At 46.9% G+C, this 17,199-nt stretch overlaps 1 protein-coding gene across 1 annotated transcript in view; it reads right to left on the bottom strand.

Annotated features, from left to right (window-relative positions):
- The window catches only part of rasa3 (RAS p21 protein activator 3), a gene marked incomplete in the record, with an annotated part of 130,585 nt that overhangs the window by 45,511 nt on the left and 67,875 nt on the right, over nucleotides 1–17,199 (bottom strand). The window contains 1 exon segment of the mRNA XM_071331001.1: nucleotides 16,510–16,666. Coding sequence (XP_071187102.1) covers nucleotides 16,510–16,666 — 157 coding nt within the window.

The raw sequence follows: 17,199 nt of genomic DNA, 5'->3' as shown, positions 1-17,199 counted from the left end.
CCCCTCACCTTTACATTAGGTATCTACAGTACCCCCCCCTCACCTTTACATTAGGTATCTACAGTACCCCCCCTCACCTTTACATTAGGTATCTACAGTACCCCCCTCACCTTTACATTAGGTATCTACAGTACCCCCCCTCACCTTTACATTAGGTATCTACAGTACCCCCCCTCACCTTTACATTAGGTATCTACAGTACCCCCCTCACCTTTACATTAGGTATCTACAGTACCCCCCCTCACCTTTACATTAGGTATCTACAGTACCCCCTCACCTTTACATTAGGTATCTACAGTACCCCCCCTCACCTTTACATTAGGTATCTACAGTACCCCCCCTCACCTTTACATTAGGTATCTACAGTACCCCCCTCACCTTTACATTAGGTATCTACAGTACCCCCCCTCACCTTTACATTAGGTATCTACAGTACCCCCCTCACCTTTACATTAGGTATCTACAGTACCCCCCTCACCTTTACATTAGGTATCTACAGTACCCCCCCTCACCTTTACATTAGGTATCTACAGTACCCCCCTCACCTTTACATTAGGTATCTACAGTACCCCCCCTCACCTTTACATTAGGTATCTACAGTACCCCCCCTCACCTTTACATTAGGTATCTACAGTACCCCCCCTCACCTTTACATTAGGTATCTACAGTATCCCCCCCTCACCTTTACATTAGGTATCTACAGTACCCCCCCTCACCTTTACATTAGGTATCTACAGTACCCCCCTCACCTTTACATTAGGTATCTACAGTACCCCCCTCACCTTTACATTAGGTATCTACAGTATCCCCCCTCACCTTTACGTTAGGTATCTACAGTACCCCCCTCACCTTTACATTAGGTATCTACAGTACCCCCCTCACCTTTACATTAGGTATCTACAGTCCCCCCTCACCTTTACATTAGGTATCTACAGTACCCCCCCTCACCTTTACATTAGGTACCTACAGTACCCCCCTCACCTTTACATTAGGTATCTACAGTATCCCCCCTCACCTTTACATTAGGTATCTACAGTACCCCCCTCACCTTTACATTAGGTATCTACAGTACCCCCCCTCACCTTTACATTAGGTATCTACAGTACCCCCCCTCACCTTTACATTAGGTATCTACAGTACCCCCCCTCACCTTTACATTAGGTATCTACAGTACCCCCCCACTCTTTACATTAGGTATCTACAGTACCCCCCCCTCACCTTTACATTAGGTATCTACAGTACCCCCCCTCACCTTTACATTAGGTATTTACAGTACCCACCCTCACCTTTACATTAGGTATCTACAGTACCCCCCTCACCTTTACATTAGGTATCTACAGTACCCCCCCTCACCTTTACATTAGGTATCTACAGTACCCCCCCTCACCTTTACATTAGGTATCTACAGTATCCCCCCTCACCTTTACATTAGGTATCTACAGTACCCCCCCTCACCTTTACATTAGGTACCTACAGTACCCCCCCTCACCTTTACATTAGGTATCTACAGTACCCCCCCTCACCTTTACATTAGGTATCTACAGTACCCCCCTCACCTTTACATTAGGTATCTACAGTACCCCCCTCACCTTTACATTAGGTATCTACAGTACCCCCCCTCACCTTTACATTAGGTATCTACAGTACCCCCCCTCACCTTTACATTAGGTATCTACAGTATCCCCCCTCACCTTTACATTAGGTATCTACAGTACCCCCCCTCACCTTTACATTAGGTATCTACAGTACCCCCCTCACCTTTACATTAGGTACCTACAGTATCCCCCTCACCTTTACATTAGGTATCTACAGTACCCCCCCTCACCTTTACATTAGGTATCTACAGTACCCCCCACCCCCCCTCACCTTTACATTAGGTATCTACAGTACCCCCCTCACCTTTACATTAGGTATCTACAGTACCCCCCTCACCTTTACATTAGGTATCTACAGTATCCCCCCTCACCTTTACGTTAGGTATCTACAGTACCCCCCTCACCTTTACATTAGGTATCTACAGTCCCCCCCTCACCTTTACATTAGGTATCTACAGGTCCCCCCTCACCTTTACATTAGGTATCTACAGTACCCCCCCTCACCTTTACATTAGGTACCTACAGTACCCCCCTCACCTTTACATTAGGTATCTACAGTATCCCCCCTCACCTTTACATTAGGTATCTACAGTACCCCCCTCACCTTTACATTAGGTATCTACAGTACCCCCCCTCACCTTTACATTAGGTATCTACAGTACCCCCCCTCACCTTTACATTAGGTATCTACAGTACCCCCCCTCACCTTTACATTAGGTATCTACAGTACCCCCCCCTCTTTACATTAGGTATCTACAGTACCCCCCCCCCTCACCTTTACATTAGGTATCTACAGTACCCCCCCTCACCTTTACATTAGGTATTTACAGTACCCACCCTCACCTTTACATTAGGTATCTACAGTACCCCCCTCACCTTTACATTAGGTATCTACAGTACCCCCCCTCACCTTTACATTAGGTATCTACAGTACCCCCCCTCACCTTTACATTAGGTATCTACAGTATCCCCCCTCACCTTTACATTAGGTATCTACAGTACCCCCCCTCACCTTTACATTAGGTACCTACAGTACCCCCCTCACCTTTACATTAGGTATCTACAGTACCCCCCCTCACCTTTACATTAGGTATCTACAGTACCCCCCTCACCTTTACATTAGGTATCTACAGTACCCCCCTCACCTTTACATTAGGTATCTACAGTACCCCCCCTCACCTTTACATTAGGTATCTACAGTACCCCCCCTCACCTTTACATTAGGTATCTACAGTATCCTCCCTCACCTTTACATTAGGTATCTACAGTACCCCCCCTCACCTTTACATTAGGTATCTACAGTACCCCCCTCACCTTTACATTAGGTACCTACAGTATCCCCCTCACCTTTACATTAGGTATCTACAGTACCCCCCCTCACCTTTACATTAGGTATCTACAGTACCCCCCTCACCTTTACATTAGGTATCTACAGCACCCCCCCTCACCTTTACATTAGGTATCTACAGTAACCCCCCTCACCTTTACATTAGGTACCTACAGTACCCCCCCTCACCTTTACATTAGGTATCTACAGTACCCCCCTCACCTTTACATTAGGTATCTACAGTACCCCCCCTCACCTTTACATTAGGTATCTACAGTACCCCCCCTCACCTTTACATTAGGTATCTACAGTACCCCTCCTCACCTTTACATTAGGTATCTACAGTACCCCCCCTCACCTTTACATTAGGTATCTACAGTACCCCCCTCACCTTTACATTAGGTATCTACAGTATCCCCCCTCACCTTTACATTAGGTATCTACAGTATCCCCCCTCACCTTTACATTAGGTATCTACAGTACCCCCCTCACCTTTACATTAGGTATCTACAGTACCCCCCTTTACCTTTACATTAGGTATCTACAGTATCCCCCCTCACCTTTACATTAGGTATCTACAGTACCCCCCTCACCTTTACATTAGGTATCTACAGTATCCCCCCTCACCTTTACATTAGGTATCTACAGTACCCCCCCTCACCTTTACATTAGGTATCTACAGTACCCCCCTCACCTTTACATTAGGTATCTACAGCACCCCCCCTCACCTTTACATTAGGTATCTACAGTAACCCCCCTCACCTTTACATTAGGTACCTACAGTACCCCCCCTCACCTTTACATTAGGTATCTACAGTACCCCCCTCACCTTTACATTAGGTATCTACAGTACCCCCCCTCACCTTTACATTAGGTATCTACAGTACCCCCCCCTCACCTTTACATTAGGTATCTACAGTACCCCTCCTCACCTTTACATTAGGTATCTACAGTACCCCCCCTCACCTTTACATTAGGTATCTACAGTACCCCCCTCACCTTTACATTACCCTCACCTTTACATTAGGTATCTACAGTACCCCCCTCACCTTTACATTAGGTATCTACAGTACCCCCCTCACCTTTACATTAGGTATCTACAGTACCCCCCCTCACCTTTACATTAGGTATCTACAGTACCCCCCCTCACCTTTACATTAGGTATCTACAGTATCCTCCCTCACGTTTACATTAGGTATCTACAGTACCCCCCCTACTAATTAGGTATCTACAGTACCCCCCCTCACCTTTACATTAGGTATCTACAGTACCCCCCCTCACCTTTACATTAGGTATCTACAGTATCCCCCCTCACCTTTACATTAGGTATCTACAGTACCCCCCCTCACCTTTACATTAGGTACCTACAGTACCCCCCTCACCTTTACATTAGGTATCTACAGTACCCCCCCTCACCTTTACATTAGGTATCTACAGTACCCCCCTCACCTTTACATTAGGTATCTACAGTACCCCCCTCACCTTTACATTAGGTATCTACAGTACCCCCCCTCACCTTTACATTAGGTATCTACAGTACCCCCCCTCACCTTTACATTAGGTATCTACAGTATCCTCCCTCACCTTTACATTAGGTATCTACAGTACCCCCCCTCACCTTTACATTAGGTATCTACAGTACCCCCCTCACCTTTACATTAGGTACCTACAGTATCCCCCTCACCTTTACATTAGGTATCTACAGTACCCCCCCTCACCTTTACATTAGGTATCTACAGTACCCCCCTCACCTTTACATTAGGTATCTACAGCACCCCCCCTCACCTTTACATTAGGTATCTACAGTAACCCCCCTCACCTTTACATTAGGTACCTACAGTACCCCCCCTCACCTTTACATTAGGTATCTACAGTACCCCCCTCACCTTTACATTAGGTATCTACAGTACCCCCCCTCACCTTTACATTAGGTATCTACAGTACCCCCCCCTCACCTTTACATTAGGTATCTACAGTACCCCTCCTCACCTTTACATTAGGTATCTACAGTACCCCCCCTCACCTTTACATTAGGTATCTACAGTACCCCCCTCACCTTTACATTAGGTATCTACAGTATCCCCCCTCACCTTTACATTAGGTATCTACAGTATCCCCCCTCACCTTTACATTAGGTATCTACAGTACCCCCCTCACCTTTACATTAGGTATCTACAGTACCCCCCTTTACCTTTACATTAGGTATCTACAGTATCCCCCCTCACCTTTACATTAGGTATCTACAGTACCCCCCTCACCTTTACATTAGGTATCTACAGTATCCCCCCTCACCTTTACATTAGGTATCTACAGTACCCCCCCCTCACCTTTACATTAGGTATCTACAGTACCCCCCGGTATCTACAGTAACCCCCCTCACCTTTACATTAGGTACCTACAGTACCCCCCCTCACCTTTACATTAGGTATCTACAGTACCCCCCTCACCTTTACATTAGGTATCTACAGTACCCCCCCTCACCTTTACATTAGGTATCTACAGTACCCCCCCCTCACCTTTACATTAGGTATCTACAGTACCCCTCCTCACCTTTACATTAGGTATCTACAGTACCCCCCCTCACCTTTACATTAGGTATCTACAGTACCCCCCTCACCTTTACATTAGGTATCTACAGTATCCCCCCTCACCTTTACATTAGGTATCTACAGTATCCCCCCTCACCTTTACATTAGGTATCTACAGTACCCCCCTCACCTTTACATTAGGTATCTACAGTACCCCCCTTTACCTTTACATTAGGTATCTACAGTATCCCCCCTCACCTTTACATTAGGTATCTACAGTACCCCCCTCACCTTTACATTAGGTATCTACAGTATCCCCCCTCACCTTTACATTAGGTATCTACAGTACCCCCCTCACCTTTACATTAGGTATCTACAGTACCCCCCTCACCTTTACATTAGGTATCTACAGTACCCCCCCCCTCACCTTTACATTAGGTATCTACAGTACCCCCCCTCACCTTTACATTAGGTATCTACAGTACCCCCCTCACCTTTACATTAGGTATCTACAGTACACCCCCCCCCCCTCACCTTTACATTAGGTATCTACAGTACCCCCCCCCCCTCACCTTTACATTAGGTATCTACAGTACCCCCCCTCACCTTTACATTAGGTATCTACAGTATCACCCCCTCACCTTTACATTAGGTACCTACAGTACCCCCCCTCACCTTTACATTAGGTATCTACAGTACCCCCCCCCTCACCTTTACATTAGGTATCTACAGTACCCCCCCCCCACCTTTACATTAGGTATCTACAGTATCCCCCTCACCTTTACATTAGGTATCTACAGTATCCCCCTCACCTTTACATTAGGTATCTACAGTACCCCCCCCTCACCTTTACATTAGGTATCTACAGTACCCCCCCCCCACCTTTACATTAGGTATCTACAGTATCCCCCTCACCTTTACATTAGGTATCTACAGTACCCCCCCTCACCTTTACATTAGGTATCTACAGTATCCCCCTCACCTTTACATTAGGTATCTACAGTACCCCCCTCACCTTTACATTAGGTATCTACAGTACCCCCCCCCCCTCACCTTTACATTAGGTATCTACAGTACCCCCCCTCACCTTTACATTAGGTATCTACAGTATCCCCCTCACCTTTACATTAGGTATCTACAGTACCTCCCTCACCTTTACATTAGGTATCTACAGTACCCCCCCCCCCCTCCTTTACATTAGGTATCTACAGTACCCCCCTTCACCTTTACATTAGGTATCTACAGTACCCCCCTCACCTTTACATTAGGTATATACAGTACCCCCCCTCACCTTTACATTAGGTATCTACAGTACCCCCCCCTCACCTTTACATTAGGTATCTACAATACCCCCCCTCACCTTTACATTAGGTATCTACAGTACCCCCCTCACCTTTACATTAGGTATCTACAGTACCTCCCCCTCACCTTTACATTAGCTGAGGTATCTACAGTACCACCCCTCACCTTTACGTTAGCTGAGGTATATACAGTATCCCCCCTCACCTTTACATTAGGTATCTACAGTACCCCCCCTCACCTTTACATTAGGTATATACAGTACCCCCCCTCACCTTTACATTAGGTATCTACAGTACCCCCCCCTCACCTTTACATTAGGTATCTACAATACCCCCCCTCACCTTTACATTAGGTATCTACAGTACCCCCCCTCACCTTTACATTAGGTATCTACAGTATCACCCCCTCACCTTTACATTAGGTACCTACAGTACCCCCCTCACCTTTACATTAGGTATCTACAGTACCCCCCCCACCTTTACATTAGGTATCTACAGTACCCCCCTCACCTTTACATTAGGTATCTACAGTACCCCCCTCACCTTTACATTAGGTATCTACAGTACCCCCCTCACCTTTACATTAGGTATCTACAGTACCCCCCCCCACCTTTACATTAGGTATCTACAGTATCCCCCCTCACCTTTACATTAGGTATCTACAGTACCCCCCCTCACCTTTACATTAGGTACCTACAGTATCCCCCCTCACCTTTACATTAGGTATCTACAGTACCCCCCTCACCTTTACATTAGGTATCTACAGTACCCCCCCCACCTTTACATTAGGTATCTACAGTATCCCCCCTCACCTTTACATTAGGTATCTACAGTACCCCCCCCACCTTTACATTAGGTATCTACAGTATCCCCCCTCACCTTTACATTAGGTATCTACAGTCCCCCCCTCACCTTTACATTAGGTATCTACAGTACCCCCCCTCACCTTTACATTAGGTATCTACAGTACCCCCCCCCCCTCCTTTACATTAGGTATCTACAGTATCCCCCCTCACCTTTACATTAGGTATCTACAGTACCCCCCTCACCTTTACATTAGGTATCTACAGTACCCCCCCTCACCTTTACATTAGGTATCTACAGTATTACCCCCTCACCTTTACATCAGGTATCTACAGTATCCCCCCTCACCTTTACATGAGGTACCTACAGTATCACCCCCACCCCCCCCTCACCTTTACATTAGGTACCTACAGTACCCCCCCCTCACCTTTACATTAGGTATCTACAGTATCCCCCCTCACCTTTACATTAGGTATCTACAGTACCCCCCTCACCTTTACATTAGGTACCTACAGTACCCCCCCTCACCTTTACATTAGGTATCTACAGTACCCCCCTCACCTTTACATTAGGTATCTACAGTACCCCCCTCACCTTTACATTAGGTATCTACAGTACCCCTCCTCACCTTTACATTAGGTATCTACAGTACCCCCCTCACCTTTACATTAGGTACCTACAGTACCCCCCCTCACCTTTACATTAGGTATCTACAGTACCCCCCTCACCTTTACATTAGGTATCTACAGTACCCCCCCTCACCTTTACATTAGGTATCTACAGTACCCCCCCTCACCTTTACATTAGGTATCTACAGTATCCCCCCTCACCTTTACATTAGGTATCTACAGTACCCCCCCCTCACCTTTACATTAGGTACCTACAGTACCCCCCTCACCTTTACATTAGGTATCTACAGTACCCCCCCTCACCTTTACATTAGGTATCTACAGTACCCCCCTCACCTTTACATTAGGTATCTACAGTACCCCCCTCACCTTTACATTAGGTATCTACAGTACCCCCCCTCACCTTTACATTAGGTATCTACAGTACCCCCCCTCACCTTTACATTAGGTATCTACAGTATCCTCCCTCACCTTTACATTAGGTATCTACAGTACCCCCCCTCACCTTTACATTAGGTATCTACAGTACCCCCCTCACCTTTACATTAGGTACCTACAGTATCCCCCTCACCTTTACATTAGGTATCTACAGTACCCCCCCTCACCTTTACATTAGGTATCTACAGTACCCCCCTCACCTTTACATTAGGTATCTACAGCACCCCCCCTCACCTTTACATTAGGTATCTACAGTAACCCCCCTCACCTTTACATTAGGTACCTACAGTACCCCCCCTCACCTTTACATTAGGTATCTACAGTACCCCCCTCACCTTTACATTAGGTATCTACAGTACCCCCCCTCACCTTTACATTAGGTATCTACAGTACCCCCCCCTCACCTTTACATTAGGTATCTACAGTACCCCTCCTCACCTTTACATTAGGTATCTACAGTACCCCCCCTCACCTTTACATTAGGTATCTACAGTACCCCCCTCACCTTTACATTAGGTATCTACAGTATCCCCCCTCACCTTTACATTAGGTATCTACAGTATCCCCCCTCACCTTTACATTAGGTATCTACAGTACCCCCCTCACCTTTACATTAGGTATCTACAGTACCCCCCTTTACCTTTACATTAGGTATCTACAGTATCCCCCCTCACCTTTACATTAGGTATCTACAGTACCCCCCTCACCTTTACATTAGGTATCTACAGTATCCCCCCTCACCTTTACATTAGGTATCTACAGTACCCCCCTCACCTTTACATTAGGTATCTACAGTACCCCCCTCACCTTTACATTAGGTATCTACAGTACCCCCCTCACCTTTACATTAGGTATCTACAGTACCCCCCCCCTCACCTTTACATTAGGTATCTACAGTACCCCCCCTCACCTTTACATTAGGTATCTACAGTACCCCCCTCACCTTTACATTAGGTATCTACAGTACACCCCCCCCCCCTCACCTTTACATTAGGTATCTACAGTACCCCCCCCCCCTCACCTTTACATTAGGTATCTACAGTACCCCCCCTCACCTTTACATTAGGTATCTACAGTATCACCCCCTCACCTTTACATTAGGTACCTACAGTACCCCCCCTCACCTTTACATTAGGTATCTACAGTACCCCCCCCCTCACCTTTACATTAGGTATCTACAGTACCCCCCCCCCACCTTTACATTAGGTATCTACAGTATCCCCCTCACCTTTACATTAGGTATCTACAGTATCCCCCTCACCTTTACATTAGGTATCTACAGTACCCCCCCCTCACCTTTACATTAGGTATCTACAGTACCCCCCCCCCACCTTTACATTAGGTATCTACAGTATCCCCCTCACCTTTACATTAGGTATCTACAGTACCCCCCCTCACCTTTACATTAGGTATCTACAGTATCCCCCTCACCTTTACATTAGGTATCTACAGTACCCCCCTCACCTTTACATTAGGTATCTACAGTACCCCCCCCCCCCTCACCTTTACATTAGGTATCTACAGTACCCCCCCTCACCTTTACATTAGGTATCTACAGTATCCCCCTCACCTTTACATTAGGTATCTACAGTACCTCCCTCACCTTTACATTAGGTATCTACAGTACCCCCCCCCCCCCCTCCTTTACATTAGGTATCTACAGTACCCCCCTTCACCTTTACATTAGGTATCTACAGTACCCCCCTCACCTTTACATTAGGTATATACAGTACCCCCCCTCACCTTTACATTAGGTATCTACAGTACCCCCCCCTCACCTTTACATTAGGTATCTACAATACCCCCCCTCACCTTTACATTAGGTATCTACAGTACCCCCCTCACCTTTACATTAGGTATCTACAGTACCTCCCCCTCACCTTTACATTAGCTGAGGTATCTACAGTACCACCCCTCACCTTTACGTTAGCTGAGGTATATACAGTATCCCCCCTCACCTTTACATTAGGTATCTACAGTACCCCCCCTCACCTTTACATTAGGTATATACAGTACCCCCCCTCACCTTTACATTAGGTATCTACAGTACCCCCCCCTCACCTTTACATTAGGTATCTACAATACCCCCCCTCACCTTTACATTAGGTATCTACAGTACCCCCCCTCACCTTTACATTAGGTATCTACAGTATCACCCCCTCACCTTTACATTAGGTACCTACAGTACCCCCCTCACCTTTACATTAGGTATCTACAGTACCCCCCCCACCTTTACATTAGGTATCTACAGTACCCCCCTCACCTTTACATTAGGTATCTACAGTATCACCCCCTCACCTTTACATTAGGTACCTACAGTACCCCCCTCACCTTTACATTAGGTATCTACAGTACCCCCCCTCACCTTTACATTAGGTATCTACAGTACCCCCCCCCCCACCTTTACATTAGGTATCTACAGTATCCCCCTCACCTTTACATTAGGTATCTACAGTATCCCCCTCACCTTTACATTAGGTATCTACAGTACCCCCCCCTCACCTTTACATTAGGTATCTACAGTACCCCCCCCCCACCTTTACATTAGGTATCTACAGTATCCCCCTCACCTTTACATTAGGTATCTACAGTACCCCCCCTCACCTTTACATTAGGTATCTACAGTATCCCCCTCACCTTTACATTAGGTATCTACAGTACCCCCCTCACCTTTACATTAGGTATCTACAGTACCCCCCCCCCCCTCACCTTTACATTAGGTATCTACAGTACCCCCCCTCACCTTTACATTAGGTATCTACAGTATCCCCCTCACCTTTACATTAGGTATCTACAGTACCTCCCTCACCTTTACATTAGGTATCTACAGTACCCCCCCCCCCCTCCTTTACATTAGGTATCTACAGTACCCCCCTTCACCTTTACATTAGGTATCTACAGTACCCCCCTCACCTTTACATTAGGTATATACAGTACCCCCCCTCACCTTTACATTAGGTATCTACAGTACCCCCCCCTCACCTTTACATTAGGTATCTACAATACCCCCCCTCACCTTTACATTAGGTATCTACAGTACCCCCCTCACCTTTACATTAGGTATCTACAGTACCTCCCCCTCACCTTTACATTAGCTGAGGTATCTACAGTACCACCCCTCACCTTTACGTTAGCTGAGGTATATACAGTATCCCCCCTCACCTTTACATTAGGTATCTACAGTACCCCCCCTCACCTTTACATTAGGTATATACAGTACCCCCCCTCACCTTTACATTAGGTATCTACAGTACCCCCCCCTCACCTTTACATTAGGTATCTACAATACCCCCCCTCACCTTTACATTAGGTATCTACAGTACCCCCCCTCACCTTTACATTAGGTATCTACAGTATCACCCCCTCACCTTTACATTAGGTACCTACAGTACCCCCCTCACCTTTACATTAGGTATCTACAGTACCCCCCCCACCTTTACATTAGGTATCTACAGTACCCCCCTCACCTTTACATTAGGTATCTACAGTACCCCCCTCACCTTTACATTAGGTATCTACAGTACCCCCCTCACCTTTACATTAGGTATCTACAGTACCCCCCCCCACCTTTACATTAGGTATCTACAGTATCCCCCCTCACCTTTACATTAGGTATCTACAGTACCCCCCCTCACCTTTACATTAGGTACCTACAGTATCCCCCCTCACCTTTACATTAGGTATCTACAGTACCCCCCTCACCTTTACATTAGGTATCTACAGTACCCCCCCCACCTTTACATTAGGTATCTACAGTATCCCCCCTCACCTTTACATTAGGTATCTACAGTACCCCCCCCACCTTTACATTAGGTATCTACAGTATCCCCCCTCACCTTTACATTAGGTATCTACAGTCCCCCCCTCACCTTTACATTAGGTATCTACAGTACCCCCCCTCACCTTTACATTAGGTATCTACAGTACCCCCCCCCCCTCCTTTACATTAGGTATCTACAGTATCCCCCCTCACCTTTACATTAGGTATCTACAGTACCCCCCTCACCTTTACATTAGGTATCTACAGTACCCCCCCTCACCTTTACATTAGGTATCTACAGTATTACCCCCTCACCTTTACATCAGGTATCTACAGTATCCCCCCTCACCTTTACATGAGGTACCTACAGTATCACCCCCACCCCCCCCTCACCTTTACATTAGGTACCTACAGTACCCCCCCCTCACCTTTACATTAGGTATCTACAGTATCCCCCCTCACCTTTACATTAGGTATCTACAGTACCCCCCTCACCTTTACATTAGGTACCTACAGTACCCCCCCTCACCTTTACATTAGGTATCTACAGTACCCCCCTCACCTTTACATTAGGTATCTACAGTACCCCCCTCACCTTTACATTAGGTATCTACAGTACCCCTCCTCACCTTTACATTAGGTATCTACAGTACCCCCCTCACCTTTACATTAGGTACCTACAGTACCCCCCCTCACCTTTACATTAGGTATCTACAGTACCCCCCTCACCTTTACATTAGGTATCTACAGTACCCCCCCTCACCTTTACATTAGGTATCTACAGTTCCCCCCCTCACCTTTACATTAGGTATCTACAGTACCCCCCCTCACCTTTACATTAGGTACCTACAGTACCCCCCTCACCTTTACATTAGGTATCTACAGTACCCCCCCTCACCTTTACATTAGGTATCTACAGTACCCCCCTCACCTTTACATTAGGTATCTACAGTACCCCCCTCACCTTTACATTAGGTATCTACAGTACCCCCCCTCACCTTTACATTAGGTATCTACAGTACCCCCCCTCACCTTTACATTAGGTATCTACAGTATCCTCCCTCACGTTTACATTAGGTATCTACAGTACCCCCCCTCACCTTTACATTAGGTATCTACAGTACCCCCCTCACCTTTACATTAGGTACCTACAGTATCCCCCTCACCTTTACATTAGGTATCTACAGTACCCCCCCTCACCTTTACATTAGGTATCTACAGTACCCCCCTCACCTTTACATTAGGTATCTACAGCACCCCCCCTCACCTTTACATTAGGTATCTACAGTAACCCCCCTCACCTTTACATTAGGTACCTACAGTACCCCCCCTCACCTTTACATTAGGTATCTACAGTACCCCCCTCACCTTTACATTAGGTATCTACAGTACCCCCCCTCACCTTTACATTAGGTATCTACAGTACCCCCCCCTCACCTTTACATTAGGTATCTACAGTACCCCTCCTCACCTTTACATTAGGTATCTACAGTACCCCCCCTCACCTTTACATTAGGTATCTACAGTACCCCCCTCACCTTTACATTAGGTATCTACAGTATCCCCCCTCACCTTTACATTAGGTATCTACAGTATCCCCCCTCACCTTTACATTAGGTATCTACAGTACCCCCCTCACCTTTACATTAGGTATCTACAGTACCCCCCTTTACCTTTACATTAGGTATCTACAGTATCCCCCCTCACCTTTACATTAGGTATCTACAGTACCCCCCTCACCTTTACATTAGGTATCTACAGTATCCCCCCTCACCTTTACATTAGGTATCTACAGTACCCCCCTCACCTTTACATTAGGTATCTACAGTACCCCCCTCACCTTTACATTAGGTATCTACAGTACCCCCCTCACCTTTACATTAGGTATCTACAGTACCCCCCCCCCTCACCTTTACATTAGGTATCTACAGTACCCCCCCTCACCTTTACATTAGGTATCTACAGTACCCCCCTCACCTTTACATTAGGTATCTACAGTACACCCCCCCCCCTCACCTTTACATTAGGTATCTACAGTACCCCCCCCCCCTCACCTTTACATTAGGTATCTACAGTACCCCCCCTCACCTTTACATTAGGTATCTACAGTATCACCCCCTCACCTTTACATTAGGTACCTACAGTACCCCCCCTCACCTTTACATTAGGTATCTACAGTACCCCCCCCCTCACCTTTACATTAGGTATCTACAGTACCCCCCCCACACCTTTACATTAGGTATCTACAGTATCCCCCTCACCTTTACATTAGGTATCTACAGTATCCCCCTCACCTTTACATTAGGTATCTACAGTACCCCCCCCTCACCTTTACATTAGGTATCTACAGTACCCCCCCCCCACCATTACATTAGGTATCTACAGTATCCCCCTCACCTTTACATTAGGTATCTACAGTACCCCCCCTCACCTTTACATTAGGTATCTACAGTATCCCCCTCACCTTTACATTAGGTATCTACAGTACCCCCCTCACCTTTACATTAGGTATCTACAGTACCCCCCCCCCTCACCTTTACATTAGGTATCTACAGTACCCCCCCTCACCTTTACATTAGGTATCTACAGTATCCCCCTCACCTTTACATTAGGTATCTACAGTACCTCCCTCACCTTTACATTAGGTATCTACAGTACCCCCCCCCCCCCCTCCTTTACATTAGGTATCTACAGTACCCCCCTTCACCTTTACATTAGGTATCTACAGTACCCCCCTCACCTTTACATTAGGTATATACAGTACCCCCCCTCACCTTTACATTAGGTATCTACAGTACCCCCCCCCTCACCTTTACATTAGGTATCTACAATACCCCCCCTCACCTTTACATTAGGTATCTACAGTACCCCCCTCACCTTTACATTAGGTATCTACAGTACCTCCCCCTCACCTTTACATTAGCTGAGGTATCTACAGTACCACCCCTCACCTTTACGTTAGCTGAGGTATATACAGTATCCCCCCTCACCTTTACATTAGGTATCTACAGTACCCCCCCTCACCTTTACATTAGGTATATACAGTACCCCCCCTCACCTTTACATTAGGTATCTACAGTACCCCCCCCTCACCTTTACATTAGGTATCTACAATACCCCCCCTCACCTTTACATTAGGTATCTACAGTACCCCCCCTCACCTTTACATTAGGTATCTACAGTATCACCCCCTCACCTTTACATTAGGTACCTACAGTACCCCCCTCACCTTTACATTAGGTATCTACAGTACCCCCCCCACCTTTACATTAGGTATCTACAGTACCCCCCTCACCTTTACATTAGGTATCTACAGTACCCCCCTCACCTTTACATTAGGTATCTACAGTACCCCCCTCACCTTTACATTAGGTATCTACAGTACCCCCCCCCACCTTTACATTAGGTATCTACAGTATCCCCCCTCACCTTTACATTAGGTATCTACAGTACCCCCCCTCACCTTTACATTAGGTACCTACAGTATCCCCCCTCACCTTTACATTAGGTATCTACAGTACCCCCCTCACCTTTACATTAGGTATCTACAGTACCCCCCCCACCTTTACATTAGGTATCTACAGTATCCCCCCTCACCTTTACATTAGGTATCTACAGTACCCCCCCCACCTTTACATTAGGTATCTACAGTATCCCCCCTCACCTTTACATTAGGTATCTACAGTCCCCCCCTCACCTTTACATTAGGTATCTACAGTAACCCCCCTCACCTTTACATTAGGTATCTACAGTACCCCCCCCCCTCCTTTACATTAGGTATCTACAGTATCCCCCCTCACCTTTACATTAGGTATCTACAGTACCCCCCTCACCTTTACATTAGGTATCTACAGTACCCCCCCTCACCTTTACATTAGGTATCTACAGTATTACCCCCTCACCTTTACATCAGGTATCTACAGTATCCCCCCTCACCTTTACATGAGGTACCTACAGTATCACCCCCACCCCCCCCTCACCTTTACATTAGGTACCTACAGTACCCCCCCCTCACCTTTACATTAGGTATCTACAGTATCACCCCCTCACCTTTACATTAGGTACCTACAGTATCACCCCCACCCCCCCCCACCTTTACATTAGGTATCTACAGTACCCCCCCTCACCTTTACGTTAGCTGAGGTCAACAGCAGGTCTCTCAGAGGGCTGTAGTGGTCAGATGAGAACACATGGTCCTCAGTGTAAACAATGTTTAAACGAAGAGAACCCAGCTCATCCACCTTCACAGGTTTCCCTCCATTATCCCTGGGCTGCAGAAAGTACCTAGGGAGGAGGGGAGGATGGAGAGAGAGGAGGGGAGGATGGAGAGAGAGAGAGGAGGGGAGGATGGAGAGAGAGAGAGGAGGGGAGGGGAGGATGGAGAGAGAGAGAGGAGGGGAGGATGGAGAGAGAGAGAGAGAGAGGAGGGGAGGATGGAGAGATAGAGAGAGCAGGGGAGGATGGAGAGAGAGAGGAGGGGAGGATGAAGAGAGAGAGAGAGAGGAGGGGAGGGGAGGATGGAGAGAGAGAGAGGAGGGGGGGATGGAGAGATAGAGAGAGAGGAGGGGAGGATGGAGAGAGAGAGGAGGGGAGGATGAAGAGAGAGAGAGAGAGAGGAGGGGAGGATGGAGAGAGAGAGAGGAGGGGAGGATGGAGAGATAGAGAGAGAGGAGGGGAGGATGAGAGAGAGAGAGAGAGAGGAGGGGAGGATGGAGAGAGAGAGAGGAGGGGAGGATGGAGAGAGAAAGAGAGGAGGGGAGGATGGAGAGAGAAAGAAGAGGGGAGGATGGAGAGAGAGAGAAAGAAGAGGGGAGGAT

The sequence above is a fragment of the Salvelinus alpinus genome, chromosome 10, assembly GCF_045679555.1.
Source record: "Salvelinus alpinus chromosome 10, SLU_Salpinus.1, whole genome shotgun sequence".
NCBI lineage: Eukaryota > Metazoa > Chordata > Actinopteri > Salmoniformes > Salmonidae > Salvelinus > Salvelinus alpinus.
Note: the sequence above shows the minus strand (reverse complement) of the source record. Positions and strands in the feature narration are given on the sequence as shown.